At 45.1% G+C, this 16,108-nt stretch overlaps 1 protein-coding gene and 1 long non-coding RNA gene across 5 annotated transcripts in view; one reads left to right on the top strand and one right to left on the bottom strand.

Annotated features, from left to right (window-relative positions):
• ACHE (acetylcholinesterase (Yt blood group)) overlaps positions 1–3,643 on the top strand; it is an 85,158-nt gene extending 81,515 nt beyond the window's left edge. For all 3 annotated transcript variants that reach the window (XM_063930947.1, XM_063930946.1, XM_063930948.1), the window contains one exon: positions 426–3,643. In XM_063930947.1, coding sequence (XP_063787017.1) covers positions 426–547 — 122 coding nt within the window. In that variant the 3' untranslated portion in view covers positions 548–3,643. The remainder of the gene's footprint in view (positions 1–425) is intronic.
• Positions 1–16,108, bottom strand: part of LOC134936046 (uncharacterized) — a 406,776-nt gene that overhangs the window by 321,584 nt on the left and 69,084 nt on the right. The gene's annotated exons all lie outside the window — the stretch shown is intronic.

The following is a 16,108-nucleotide window of genomic DNA, read 5'->3' on the forward strand; positions in this document are numbered from 1 at the left end:
CCAAATAAAATCCAACTTTTGATATAACCGTGCCCTCACCTCAATATTGGAGCACCTCCTGACCAACTAAGGCATGTCAGTGTTTCAGGTCCCCCGCCAAACTTAGGGGGACATTTACTAAGCAATGATAAGAGCGGAGAAGTGAGCCAGTGGAGAAGTTGCTCATGGCAACCAATCAGCACTGAAGTAACATGTATCATTTGCATACTATAAAATGATACAGAGCTGCTGATTGGTTGATGGGGCAACCTCTCCACTCTTATCACTGCTTAGTGTGATTTATATAGGTAGGTCATTCCAAAATGTAAGCAGTGATTCTCTATTCTGTCTCCTATGTGCCCCCTCCCGCCTCCCCTTTATCTTGTCTCCCTCTTCGCCCACTCCTTGCTGTGTTCCGTTCCCTCCTTGCCGCCACTCCCCTGCAGATAACATTGACGAAGCTGAGCGGCAGTGGAAGGTGGAGTTCCACCGCTGGAGCGCCTACATGATGCGATGGAAGAACCAGTTTGACCATTACAGCAAGCAGGAGCGCTGCAGCGAGCTGTGAGGAAAAACGCCGCCCCCCATATCGCCCAGCGACTCTCCCGCTCCTCCAGCAGACGAAAGAGAATCCGAACCGTGACGTCACTATGGGGTCACAAGGTCGTCACCGCACCGGCTCTCCACTCTGCAGTGCGAATCAGGGGAGTCTCTCCACGTGGCGTCATTGCTGCGACACCACACCCCCTCATATACTGTCATAGGATTGCCTAACAGCAAGGCGCACACACACACACGTGGGGACAGTAACATGATTTCACACACACACAGTTCATGTGGTTTGTCTTGTACTTTGTATGTACTGTATGTCTCCCAAATTCCACCGCCCCCCCCCCCCCCCCACCCCCACCCCCATTCGGGGACATCTCTTATCCTTGTAAGATGCTGTGACCCTTCTCTGCATGTTCATCTGTATATAGTGTTTGAAGATAAAAAGATATAAATAAATATATAAATAGATATATAATATATACATATTTCTAAATATATATATATATACATAAATATATATATATATATATATATATATATATATGGAGGGAGATTTAGGTGTACTCTATTTATTTGTGATGGTAAGACCTGCTGCCAGTTGCCAGGGACGTAGTTCCCGCTAAATGTACAACTGGTCACGCATAGACCACCCAATAAGCACATAATACACCCTAACAATCTCACACAAGGCATCCGATCTCCAGATCTCTCTGTATCAGAACACTTGCGGCGTTGTTGAACTACAAGTGCCACAGTGCTATTGCCAGGTGGCTATATGTTTACTGTGGGAAGCCATACTTTATTTTTCTATTGACTGGTCTTACCTCACTTACATTCTCTCTTCCAGGGTAGTTGGGATAGGCATCCGATGGGATTCTGGCTGCTGTGGAACTACAAATTCCAGCACACCCTGCCATCTCCAATGTATGTTCGTTCCCCCAATTTTATATACACCGTATATAAACAGCACATAGAGTAAATCCAGGTGTTAACCAAAGCTCCCATGTCATGTAGCCTATTTTTGTTTTTTTAATATGTCTAAGTTTGCTACTGTGGGGGGGAGATGTGTCAACTCTTGGAGAGAGATAAGGTGGAGATAGATAGGTAGCAACCAATCAGCTTGGTTTTTTTTTTGAGGGGGGAAACTTGGATTACACACCCTAATTCTAAACATAATGAAAGGTGCTACCATGCCGAGACTTATAGTTCCACACACACAAAAAGAAAATGCAGGTGCACACTCTAAATACTAAACACTGCCATTCAGAATAATTATAATAAACTCTGCAATATAACAGAGTATATTTAAAGTGCTTAGCATAATTTTGGCCAAAAATACGGGCCCTCCAACAGCGACCAGTTGATCTCATCTGGTGGGTCCCTAACACTAAGATTCAAGTCCGGGGCACGGGACACCCCCAAATCAGCACAGGCCAACCACCCCAAGGCACCTTGCAAGTGAGAGGATTGAGTGTTAGAAAGTCATACATTAGCAAGGAGCAGCAGCTATGTGTTGAGAATTACATAGGGTGAGGTAATAATTAAAGTGTTCAAAAGTGCTACATTGGTAAAACTATTCAGTTTATTATAATCATTCAAATTAGCAGTGCTTAGCATTTAGAGTGTGCACCTGCATTTTCTCTTTTCTTCCGTGTGTTACTACCATGTTGCAGGCTGTGTTTGCAAGACGACAGGAACTGATTGGCAGGTACTTTATCTCTCTCCAAGTTTTGATACACCCCCCCCGTATCTCTTTGCTTTGTATATACACAGTGCAAATGAGTGTGATACGAAAAGTCAACACCAGAATTTCAACAGGTTATGCTTGTCGACGGAATGCCGACATGTCAATATAAAAAAACATAGTGTTTTTGGCTTATTTTAGCCAAACCCTAAAAATAAGCAAATAACTATGTCAACATTCTGGTGTCAACATGTTAAAAAGTTTTCTGAACATGCCAACGTTTTAACCGTGTTGAAACCTTCGAACATCGACATATGCAGGTGCCAATCTTTTATTTTCTAAACTCGGCTAGAACATTAAGACAGTTACTCTCAAATAATTGCTACGGTTTATGACACATTTAGCCCGATGATATTTTGTTGTGACATAAGCTCCCATAGGCACAATCACCTTTACATGAATTATATTACAAGGTATTTACTAACATTGGTGCAAGTCTGCACTTTGGCCCTCATTCCGAGTTGATCACTCGCTAGCAGTTTTTAGCAGCCGTTCAAACGCATAGTCGCCGCCCACGGGGGGGGGTGTATTTTCGCTTTGCAGGAGTGCGACCACCTGTGCAGCAGAACGGCTACAAACACATTTTGTGCAGTGCAAGACCAGCCCTGTAGTTACTTATTCTGTGCGATGATTGCTGCGATGAGTGACACGGTAATGACGTCAGATACCCGCCCAGCAAACGCCCAGCCATCCCTGCGTTTTTCCAAACACTCCCAGAAAACAGTTGACACCCAGAAACTCCGACTTCCTGTCAATCTCCTTGCGTTCGGCCGTGTGATTGGAATACGTCGCTAGAACCAGTGCAAAACCATGATGCTCTTTGTACCCGTACGCCGCGAGTGCGCATTGAGGTGCATACGCAAGCGCAGATTAGCCGTTTTCACTGATCGCTACACAGCGACCAGCGGCAGCTAGCGATCAACTCGGAACGAGGGCCTTTGTCCCATCCAATCAGCACTTTGTTTCTCATCCGTGCTAGTTCATGCTATAATTAAGTAAGGTTTTACATGTGGAGTCACTTTGTCTTCCCCTTATCTATTCAGGAGATGTAAAGTATTATGATTTTTTTACGGACGAAAAAAAGTGTATGAATAGTTAAGCCCATGAAGCTTAGAACCGCACATGTTGGCCGCGCCCCCTTTATCCCCCACCCCCGAGTCCATATCCAATGTCAATAGTTTGGAGCTTATACAGAAAATTAGCAACAGGAGTCTCCTACTATAGAAAGGGCCCAATCACCACTCATGGTCCGCACTTCTCTCTATGTGCAATACTACAGAAGCATGGTCCGTGGCCTTCCCTTAAGTGTGTGATAATGAGGAACAAGGCTTGTACTTGCATTGTTCAATAAACACGATAAAACCTCAACACCTGTGTCAGCTCTCTCTTCTAAAACTTACACTGCTGCCGCCACTTGTATGACCATCTCAGTGTCGCTAGAGTTTGACACTTTTAGGAGGAGATGTACTAAGCAGTGAAAAGAGTAGAGAAGTGAGCCATTGGAGAAGTTGCCCATAGCAACCAATCAGCACTGAAGTAACATTTATAATTTTGCATACTTTTAAATTATACAGAGCAGCTGATTAGTTGCCATGGGCAACTTCTCCACTGGCTCACTTCTCCACTCTTTTCAGTGATTAGTACATCTTCGAAGAAGTCATTTTATCTGTTTATTGTGTCTGTCTTACGAACCTTTTTCTTTTTCATATGTCAGTTTCTTATTTCTACTTCATATGTCAGTTTCCTGTATCTACCTCATATGTCAGTTTCCTGTATCTACCTCATATGTCAGTTTCCTGTATCTACCTCATATGTCAGTTTCCTGTATCTATCTCATATGTCAGTTTCCAGTTTCCTGTATCTATCTCATATGTCAGTTTCCTGTATCTATCTCATATGTTAGTTACCAGTTTCCTGTTCCTATCTCATAAGTCAGTTTCCAGTTTCCTGTATCTATCTCATATGTCAGTTTCCTGTATCTATCTCATGTCAGTTTCAAGTTTCCTGTATCTATCTCATATGTTAGTTTCTAGTTTCCTGTTTCTGTCTCATATGTCAGTTTCCAGTTTCCTGTATCTATCTCATATGTCAGTTTCCTGTATCTATCTCAAATGTCAATTTCAAGTTTCCTGTATCTATCTCATATGTCAGTTTCAAGTTTCCTGTATCTATCTCATATGTTAGTGTCTAGTTTCCTGTTTCTATCTCATATGTCAGTTTCCTGTATCTATCTCATATGTTAGTTACCAGTTTCCTGTTTCTATCTCATAAGTCAGTTTCCAGTTTCCTGTATCTATCTCATATGTCAGTTTCCTGTATCTATCTCAAATGTCAATTTCAAGTTTCCTGTATCTATCTCATGTCAGTTTCCAGTCTCCTGTTTCTATCTCATATGTCAGTTTCCTGTATCTATCTCATACGTCAGTTTCCAGTCTCCTGTATCTATCTCATACGTCTGTTTCCGGTTTCTATCTCATATGCCACTTTCCAGTTTCCTGTATCTATCTCATATGTCAGTTTCAAGTTTCCTGTATCTATCTCATATGTTAGTGTCTAGTTTCCTGTTTCTATCTCATATGTCAGTTTCCTGTATCTATCTCATATGTTAGTTACCAGTTTCCTGTTTCTATCTCATAAGTCAGTTTCCAGTTTCCTGTATCTATCTCATATGTCAGTTTCCTGTATCTATCTCATGTCAGTTTCAAGTTTCATGTATCTATCTCATATGTTAGTTTCTAGTTTCCTGTATCTACTGTATCTCATATGTCAGTTTCCTGTATCTATCTCATATGTCAGTTTCAAGTTTCCTGTTTCTATCTCATATGTCAGTTTCCAATTTCCTGTATCTATCTCATGTCAGTTTCCAGCCTCCTGTTTCTATCTCATATGTCAGTTTCCTGTATCTATCTCATACGTCCGTTTCCTGTATCTATCTCATACGTCCGTTTCCAGTCTCCTGTATCTATCTCATACGTCTGTTTCCTGTTTCTATCTCATATGCCACTTTCCAGTTTCCTGTATCTATCTCATATGTCAGTTTCCTGTATCTCTCTCATATGTCAGTTTCCAGTTTCCTGTATCTAATATATTAGTTTCCTGTATCTATCTCATATGTCAGTTTCCAGTATCTAATGTTAGTTTCCTGTATCTGTCTCATGTCAGTTTCATTTTTCTATCTTGTATGTCAGTTTCCAGTTTCCTGTATCTAATATGTTAGTTTCCAGTTTCCTGTATCTATCTCATTTGTCAGTTTCCTGTATCTATCTCATATGTCAGTTTACTGTTTCTGTTTCATATCTCTGTTTCCTGTATCTATCGCATGTTAGTTTCCAGTTTCCTGTATCTATCTAATATGTTAGTTTCCTGTATCTATCGCATACAGTGCATCCGGAAAGTATTCACAGCGCTTCAATTTTTCCACATTTTCATGTTACAGCCTTATTCCAAAATGGAATAAATAAATTTTTTCTCCCCCAAAATTCTAAATACAATACCCCATAATGACAACGTGAAAAAAATTTTTTTTACATTTTTGCAAATTTATTAAAAATAAAAAACTAAGAAATCACATGTATATAAGTATTCAGAGCCTTTGCCATGAAGCTCAAAAATGAGCTCAGGCGCATCCTGTTTCCACTAATCATCCTTGAGATGTTCTTACAGCTTAATCGGAGTCCACCTGTGGTAAATTCAGTTGATTGGACATGATTTGGAAAGGTGCACACCTGTCTATATAAGGTCCCACACTTGGCAGTGCATGTCTGAGCACAAACCAAGCATGAAGTCAAAGGAATTGTCTGTAGACCTCCTGGACAGGGTTGTCTTGAGTCACAAATCTGGGGAAGGGTACTGAAAAATATCTGCTTTGAAGGTCCCAATGAGCACAGCGGCCTCCATCATCCGTAAATGAAAGAAGTTCAGAATCACCAGGTCTCTTCCTGTCATCTAAACTGAGCAATTGGGGAATAAGGTCCCTAGTTAGGGAGGTGACCAAGAACTCGAGGGTCACTCTGTCAGAGCTACAGCATTCCTCTTTGGAGAGAGAGAGGAGAAACTTCCAGAAGGACAACCATCTCTGCAGCAATCCACCAATCAGGCCTGTATGGTAGAGTGGCCAGACGGAAGCCTGGAGTTTGTCAAAATGCACCTGAAGGACTTGCAGACCATGAGAAATAAAATTCTCCGGTCTTATGAGACAAAGATTGAACTCTTTGTCGTGAATTCCATGCGTCCTGATTGGAGGAAACCAGGCACCGATCATCACCAGGCCAATACCATCCCTACAGTGAAGCATGGTGGTGGCAGCATCATATTGTGGGGATGTTTTTCAGCGGCAGGAACTGGGAGACTAGTCAGGATAGAGAGATGAATGCAGCAATGTACAGAGACATCTAGGATGAAAGGAGTGGCTTCAGGACAACTCTGTGAATGTCCTTGAGTGACCCAGCCAGAGCCCAGACTTGAATCCAATTGAACATCTCTAGAGAGATTTGAAAATGGCTGTGCACCGACGCTTCCCATCCAACCTGATGGAGCTTGATAGGTGCTGCAAAGAGGAATGGATGAAACTACCCAAAGATAGGTGTGCCAAGCTTGTGGCATCATATTCAAAAAGACTTGAGGCTGTAATTGCTGCCAAAGGTGCATCAACAAAGTATTGAGCAGAGGCTGTGAATACTTATGTACATGTGCTTTCTTAGTTTTATAATTGTAATAAATTTGCAAAAATCTAAAAAAAAAAAAAAATTCACGTTATCATTATGGGGTATTGTGTGTAGAATTTTGCGGGGGAAAAATAAATTTATTCCATTTTGGAATAAGGCTGTAACATAACAAAATGTGGAAAAAGTAAAGCGCTGTGAATACTTTCCGGGTGCACTGTATGACAGTTTCCTGTATCTATCTCATATGTCAGTTTCCAGTTTCCTGTATCTATCTCATATGTCAGTTTCCAGTTTCCTATATCTATCTCACATGTCAGTTTCCAGTTTCCTATATCTATCTCATATGCCACTTTCCAGTTTCCTGTATCTATCTCATATGTCAGTTTCCAGTTTCCTGTATCTATCTCATATGTCAGTTTCCAGTTTCCTGTATCTATCTCATATGTCAGTTTCCAGTTTCCTGTATCTATCTCATGTCAGTTTCCAGTTTCCTATATCTCATATGTCAGTTTCCAGTTTCCTGTATCTATCTCGTACGTCCGTTTCCAGTTTCCTGTATCTATCTCATATGTCAGTTTCCAGTTTCCTATATCTCATATGTCAGTTTCCAGTTTCCTGTATCTATCTCGTACGTCCGTTTCCAGTTTCCTGTATCTATCTCATGTCAGTTTCCAGTTTACTGTATCTATCTTATATGTCAGTTTCCAGTTTCCTGTATCTATCTCATATGTCAGTTTCCAGTGCCCTGTTTCTATCTCATATGCCACTTTCCAGTTTCCTATATCTATCTCATATGTCAGTTTCCAGTTTCCTGTATCTATCTCATACTCCAGTTTCCTGTATCTATCTCATACGTCAATTTCCAGTTTCCTGTATCTATCTCATACGTCAGTTTCCAGTTTCTTGTATCTATCTCATACGTCAGTTTCCAGTTTCCTGTATCTATCTCATGTCAGTTTCCAGTTTACTGTATCTATCTTATATGTCAGTTTCCTGTATCTATCTCATATGTCAGTTTCCAGTGCCCTGTTTCTATCTCATATGCCACTTTCCAGTTTCCTATATCTATCTCATATGTCATTTTCCAGTTTCCTGTATCTATCTCATATGTCAGTTTCCAGTTTCCTGTATCTATCTCATATGTCAGTTTCCAGTTTCCTGTATCTATCTCATATGTCAGTTTCCAGTTTCCTGTATCTATCTCATATGTCAGTTTCCAATTTCCTGTATCTATCTCATATGTCAGTTTCCAGTTTCCTGTATCTATCTCATATGTCAGTTTCCAGTATCCTGTATCTATCTCATGTCAGTTTCCAGTCTCCTGTATCTATCTAATACGTCAGTTTCCTGTTTTCGTTTCCTGTACTGATAATATCTGTTTTGTGTTTCCTTTATCTATCTCATACATACTTACCTAATCTCTGGTAATGTCTGGGAAACTCCCGGAAAAGTAGGTCACTCTTCTGCATCCTGCTAACCTACTAGTAAAATGGTCATGATGGAGGGGGAAGGGGGGGAGTGATGACGCATGTCTCTGCAAAGTGCGTCATTGTAGCCCCGCTACATCAGGAGATGAGTGATGTGGTAGTGAGGACAGGGCTGCATTTGACAGGGGCAACGACATGATGTGAAGACTCTGGCAATGGAGGCAGCAGAAAGCCACAGACTGAGAGTTATATAGTGGAAGCAGCAGTCCCCCAGCAGCACAGAGTATATCAGGAGATGAGTGATGTGTCAATGAGGACAGGACTGCATGTGACAGGGGCAATGACATGATATGAGGAGGGGATGGAGGCAGCAGGGAGTCACAGACAGAGTTATAGTGGGAGGAGCAGTGTCCCCAGCACTACAGAGTATATCAGGAGATGAGTGGCATGTCAGTGAGGACAGGACTGCATGTGACAGGGGCAGTGACATGATGCGAGGAGGGGAATGGAGGCAGCAGAAAGCCACAGACTGAGAGTTATATAGTGGGAGGAGCAGTGTCCCCAGCAGCACAGAGTATATCAGGAGATGAGTGATGTGTCAGTGAGGACAGGGCTGCATGTGACAGGGGCAGTGACATGATGCGAGGAGGGGAATGGAGGCAGCAGAAAGCCACAAACTGAGAGTTATATAGTGGGAGGAGCAGTGTCCCCAGCAGCACAGAGTATATCAGGAGATGACTGATGTGTCAGCGAGGACAGGGCTGCATGTGACAGGGGCAGTGATATGATGTGAGGAGGGGAATGGAGACTGCAGGGTCCCCAGCAGCACAGAGTACATCAGGAGATGAGTGATGTATCAGTGAGGACAGGGCTGCATGTGACATCGGCAGTGACATGATGTGAGGAGGGGAATGGAGGCAGCAGGAAACTATAGACTGAGAGTTATAAAGTGGAGGAGCAGTGTCCACAGCAGCACAGAGTATTTCAGGAGATGAGTGATGTGTCAGTGAGGACAGGGCTGCATGTGACAGGGGCAGTGACATGATGTGAGGAGAGGAATGGAGGCAGCAGGAAGCCACAGACTGAGAGTTATATAGTGGGAGGAGCAGTGTCCCCAGCAGCACAGAGTATATCAGGAGATGAGTGATGTGTCAGTGAGGACAGGGCTGCATGTGACAGGGGCAGTGACATGATGTGAGGAGGGGAATGGAGGCAGAAGGAAGCCACAGACTGAGAGTTATATAGTGGGAGGAGCAGGGTCTCCAGCAGCACAGAGTATATCAGGAGATGAGTGATGTGTCAGTGAGGACAGGTCTGTATGTGACAGGGGCAGTGACATGATGTGAGGAGGGGAATGGAGGCAGAAGGAAGCCACAGACTGAGAGTTATATAGTGGGGGCGGAGCAGGGTCCCCAGCAGCACAGAGTATATCAGGAGATGACTGATGTGTCAGTGAGGACAGGGCTGCATGTGACATCGGCAGTGACATGATGTGAGGAGGGGAATGGAGGCAGCATGAAGTCACAGACTGAGAGTTATATAGTGGGAGGAGCAGGGTCCCCAGCAGCACAGAGTATATCAGGAGATGAGTGATGTGTCAGTGAGGACAGGGCTGCATGTGACAGGGGCAGTGACATGATGTGAGGAGGGGAATGAAGGCAGCAGGAAGCTATAGACTGAGAGTTATATAGTAGGAGGAGAAGGGTCTCCAGCAGTACAGAGTATATCAGGAGATGAGTGATGTGTCAGTGAGGATAGGGCTGCATGTGACATGATGTGAGGAGGGGAATGGAGGCAGAAGGAAGCCACAGACTGAGAGTTATATAGTGGGAGGAGCAGTGTCCCCAGCAGCACAGAGTATATCAGGAGATGAGTGATGTGTCAGTGAGGACAGGGCTGCATGTGACAGGGGCAGTGACATGATGTGAGGAGGGGAATGAAGGCAGCAGGAAGCTATAGACTGAGAGTTATATAGTGGGAGGAGAAGGGTCTCCAGCAGCACAGAGTATATCAGGAGATGAGTGATGTATCAGTGAGGACAGGGCTGCATGTGACAGGGGCAGTGACATGATGTGAGGAGGGGAATGGAGGCAGCATGAAGTCACAGACTGAGAGTTATATAGTGAAAGCAGCAGTCCCCCAGCAGCACAGAGTATATCAGGATATAAGTAATATGTTAGGAGATGTTATGGGCAGTGACATGAGTTGAAGAAGCAGTTCCTAAGTATCCTAAATGTGAGGTTCCAGTCACGCTGATGAGGGAAGATTGTGGTGTCCAATTTTACTGCTGGTGCCTTTCATAAATCCATTCTGTTGATATCTGAAGCTGCACAAATTCTATGCTCCTTGGAGAGAGCCAGTTGGCTCCTAGATATGACAGATTGGCTCCTGGTTTCAATAAGAATCAATAGGAGACAGTTATGAAGTAAGTACTGTAACTTATAGCAGCCAATCAGAAAATTGCTTTCATTTTTTTAACTGAACTAGACAAATGCTTGATAGCATCTGACTGGCCCACTTATGTGTTTTTTGCATGAAAGCACATTGGTGTAAGCGTGGAATTTGGCTACAGGTGCTTGTGAATGGGGCACTGTCCACCAGCAAAACATTTCTAGACCCCTACATTTCATACATAAAACCTTTGTTTCAGGAGGTATAATGTCCTTCCTGATACGGAAGCTGAGATCTCTCTACTGGGTAGGGATGGCCATCGACCATCAATGATTTAAAATCATCGATGGTCTATGACCGATGTCGCATACTTTTACCATCGATGGGGGAGAACCAGATGGTTTCCCCTCCATCGATGACTAGGCCTAAACGAATATTTAAAAAAAAAATGATTACAAGATGCCGAGACAGGGAGCAAAGTTCCGCCCCCGACACCCGCAAAGCCCCGCTCCTAGGCTGTGATTGGCTCGCGGGCCTTTCACAAAAATAAAAGGCATGGCCATCGATGAGAGAAACCATTGATGTTTTCCTATAACATAGCTAGTGACCATCGATGGCCAGCCCTACTACTGGGACAAGATATTAGTATTTTCTTTCATCTAACGTTCTGCTGTGTCCTGTTATTTAGGCGGATACCACCAGGTAGATTACTTAGAACATAAACCACATAACAAGAAGACTAGTCAGAGATGGAATAGGGACTGAAGAAGGACTTTCTTACTGTAGAAGACCTGACAGAGACACTCCATACACTTGTACTGTATATCAAAATGTTCTGACAAGCACAACTTTTTATTCATGTATTTAGAGACCAAATATATTTCTCTAACGTCCTAGTGGATGCTGGGAACTCCGAAAGGACCATGGGGAATAGCGGCTCCGCAGGAGACTGGGCACAACTAAAGAAAGCTTTAGGTCACCTGGTGTGCACTGGCTCCTCCCACTATGACCCTCCTCCAAGCCTCTGTTAGATTTCTGTGCCCGGCCGAGCTGGATGCACACTAGGGGCTCTCCTGAGCTTCTAGAAAGAAAGTATATGTTAGGTTTTTTATTTTACAGTGAGACCTGCTGGCAACAGGCTCACTGCACCGAGGGACTAAGGGGAGAAGAAGCGAACCTACCTGCTTGCAGCTAGCTTGGGCTTCTTAGGCTACTGGACACCATTAGCTCCAGAGGGATCGACCGCATGGAACTGGCCTTGGTGTTAGTTCCCGGAGCCGCGCCGCCGTCCCCCTTACAGAGCCAGAAGCAAGAAGAGGTCCGGAAAATCGGCGGCAGAAGACTTCTGTCTTCACCAAGGTAGCGCACAGCACTGCAGCTGTGCGCCATTGCTCCTCATACACACTTCACACTCCGGTCACTGAGGGTGCAGGGCGCTGGGGGGGGGGGGGCGCCCTGAGAAGCAATAAAAACACCTTGGCTGGCAAAACAATCACAATATATAGCCCCAGAGGCTATATATGTGATAAATACCCCTGCCAGAATCCATAAAAAAGCGGGAGAAAAGTCCGCGAAAAAGGGGCGGAGCTATCTCCCTCAGCACACTGGCGCCATTTTCTCTTCACAGTACAACTGGAAGACAGCTCCCCAGGCTCTCCCCTGTAGTTTTCAGGCTCAAAGGGTTAAAAAGAGAGGGGGGGGGGCACTAAATTTAGGCGTAATATTGTATATACAAGCAGCTATTGGGGAAAATTCACTCAGTTATAGTGTTAATCCCCACATTATATAGCGCTCTGGTGTGTGCTGGCATACTCTCTCTCTGTCTCCCCAAAGGGCTTTGTGGGGTCCTGTCCTCAGTCAGAGCATTCCCTGTGTGTGTGCGGTGTGTCGGTACGGCTGTGTCGACATGTTTGATGAGGAGGCTTATGTGGTGACGGAGCAGATGCCGATAAATGTGATGTCGCCCCCTGTTTGGCCGACACCAGAGTGGATGGATAGGTGGAAGGTATTAACCGACAGTGTCAACTCCTTACATAAAAGGCTGGATGACGTAACAGCTGTGGGACAGACGGCTTCTCAGCCCGCGCCTGCCCAGGCGTCTCAAAGGCCATCGGGGGCTCAAAAACGCCCGCTCCCTCAGATGGCAGACACAGATGTCGACACGGAGTCTGACTCCAGTGTCGACAAGGTTGAGACATATACACAATCCACTAGGAACATCCGTGACTTGATCCCGGCAATAAAAAATGTGTTACACATTTCTGACATTAACCCAAGTACCTCTAAAAATGGGTTTTATGTTTGGGGAGAAAAAGCAGGCAGTGTTTTGTTCCCCCATCAGATGAGTGAATAAAGTGTGTGAAAAAGCGTGGGTTCCCCCGATAAGAAACTGGTAATTTCTAAAAAGTTACTGATGGCGTACCCTTTCCCGCCAGAGGATAAGTTACGCTGGGAGATATCCCCTAGGGTGGATAAGGCGCTCACACGTTTGTCAAAAAAGGTGGCACTGCCGTCTTAGGATACGGCCACTTTGAAGGTACCTGTTGATAAAAAGCAGGAGGCTATCCTGAAGTCTGTATTTTTACACACTCAGGTACTAGACTGAGACCTGCAGATCGTGCTGCTGCAGCGTGGTCGGTGACCCTGTCAAACATACTAGTTTGCTAACATAAGAACATATTAAAGACATCGTCTTATATATGAAGGATGCACAGAGGGATATTTTGCCGGCTGGCATCCAAAATTAATGTAATGTCCATTCTGTCAGGAGGGTATTAGAGACCTGTCACTGGACAGGTGATGCTGACTTTAAAAGGGATTCTGCCTTATAAGAGTGAGGAATTATTTGGGGATGGTCTCTGGGACCTCGTATCCACAGCAACAGCTGGGAAGAAAATTTTTTACCTCAGGTTTCCTCACAGCCTAAGAAAGCACTGTGTTATCAGGTACAGTCCTTTCGGCTTCAGCAAAGCAAGCGGGTCAAAGGCGCTTCCTTTCTGCAAGAGGGAAAAAGCTGCACCAGTCAGCCAGTTCCCAGAATCAAAATTCTTCTCCCGCTTCCTCTGAGTCCACCGCATGACGCGGGGGCTCCACAGGCGTAGCCAGGTACGGTGGGGGGCCGCCTCAAAATTTCAGCGATCAGTGGGCTCGCTCACAGGGGGATCCCTGTTTCCTTCAAGTAGTATTTCAGGGGTACAAGCTGGAATTTGAGATGTCTCCCCCCCGCCGTTTCCTCAAATCTGCCTTGCCGACAACTCCCTCAGGTAGGGAGGCTGTGCTAGAGGCAATTCACAAGCTGTATTCCCAGCAGGTGATAGTCAAGGTGCCCCTACTTCAACAAGGACGGGGTTACTATTCCACACTGTTTGGGGTACCAAAACCGCACGGTTCGGTGTGACCCATTTTATATTTAAAATCCTTGAACACATACATAAAAAAATTCAAGTTCAAGATGGAATCGCTCAGGGCGGTTATTGCAAGCCTGGACGAGGGGGATTACATGGTATCCCTGGACATCAAGGATGCTTACCTGCATGTCCCCATTTACCATCCTCACCAGGAGTACCTCAAATTTGTGGTACAGGATTGCCATTACCAAGTCCAGACACTGCCGTTTGGACTGTACATGGCACCGAGGGTGTTTACCAAGGTAATGGCCAAAATGATGATACTCCTTCGAAAAAAGGGATTTTTAATTATCCCGTACTTGGACAATCTCCTTATAAAGGCGAGGTCCAAGGAGCAGTTGTTAGTCGGGGTAGCACTATCTCGGAAAGTGCTACAACAGCACGGTTGGATTCTAAACAGTCCAAAGTCACAGCTGGTTCCTACGACACGTCTACTGTTCCTGGGGATGGTACTGGACACAGACCAGAAAAAAGTGTTTCTCCCGGAGGAGAAAGCCAAGGAGCTGTCATCTCTAGTCAGAGACCTCCTGAAGCCGAAACAGGTATCGGTGCATCATTGCACGCGAGTCCTGGGAAAAATGGTAGCTTCCTACGAAGCAATCCCATTCGGCAGGTTCCATGCAAGAACTTTTCAGTGGGACCTGTTGGACAAGTGGTCCGGATCGCATCTTCAGATGCATCGGCTGATAACCCTGTTTCCAAGGACCAGGGTATCTCTACTGTGGTGGCTGCAGAGTGCCCATCTTCAAGAGGGCCGCAGGTTCGGCATAGAGGACTGGGTCCTGGTGACCATGGATGCCAGCCTTTGAGGCTGGGGGGCAGTCACACAGGGAAGAAACTTCCAGGGACTTTGGTCAAGTCAGGAGACTTCCCTACACATAAATATTCTGGAACTGAGGGCCATTTACAATGCCCTGAGTTAGGCAAGGCCTCTGCTTCAAAACCAGCCGGTACTGATCCAATCAGACAACATCACGGCAGTCACCAATGTAAACCGATAGGGCGGCACAAGAAGCAGGATGGCGATGGCAGAAGCCACAAGGATTCTCCGATGGGCGGAAAATCACGTACTAGCACTGTCAGCAGTGTTCATTCCGGGAGTGGACAACTGGGAAGCAGACTTTCTCAGCAGGCACGACCTCCACCCGGGAGAGTGGGGACTTCATTCAGAAGTCTTCACACTGATTGTAAATCGTTGGGAACGGCCACAGGTGGACATGATTGCGTCCCACCTAAACAAAAAACTAGAGAGATATTGCGCCAGGTCAAGGGACCCTCAGGCAATAGCTGTGGACGCTCTAGTGACACCGTGGGTGTACCAGTCAGTTTATGTGTTCCCTCCTTTGCCTCTCATACCAAAGGTAATGAGAATAATAAGAAAGCGAGGAGTAAGAAAAATACTCGTGGTTCCGGATTGGCCAGGACGAGCGTGGTACCCGGAACTTCAAGAGATGATCTCAGAGGACCCATGGCCTCTGCCGCTCAGACAGGACCTGCTGCAGCAGGGACCCTGTCTGTTCCAAGACTTACCGCGGCTGCGTTTGACGGCATGGCGGTTGAACGCCGGATCCTAAAGGAAAAGGGCATTCCGGAGGAAGTCATTCCTACGCTTACTAAAGCCAGGAAAGAGGTTACAGCAAATCATTATCACCGCATATGGCGGAAATATGTTGCTTGGTGTGAGGCCAGAAAGGCCCCAACAGAGGAATTTCAACTGGGTCGATTCCTGCACTTCCTACAGTCAGGAGTGACTATGGGCCTGACATTAGGCTCCATTAAGGTACAGATCTCGGCTCTGTCGATTTTCTTCCAGTAAGAACTAGCTTCTCTACCTGAAGTTCAGACATTTGTTAAGGGAGTGCTGCATATTCAGCCCCCTTTTGTGCCCCCTGTGGCACCTTGGGATCTCAACGTGGTGTTGAGTTTCCTAAAATCACATTGGCT

The sequence above is a fragment of the Pseudophryne corroboree genome, chromosome 6 (assembly GCF_028390025.1).
Source record: "Pseudophryne corroboree isolate aPseCor3 chromosome 6, aPseCor3.hap2, whole genome shotgun sequence".
Taxonomy (NCBI): domain Eukaryota; kingdom Metazoa; phylum Chordata; class Amphibia; order Anura; family Myobatrachidae; genus Pseudophryne; species Pseudophryne corroboree.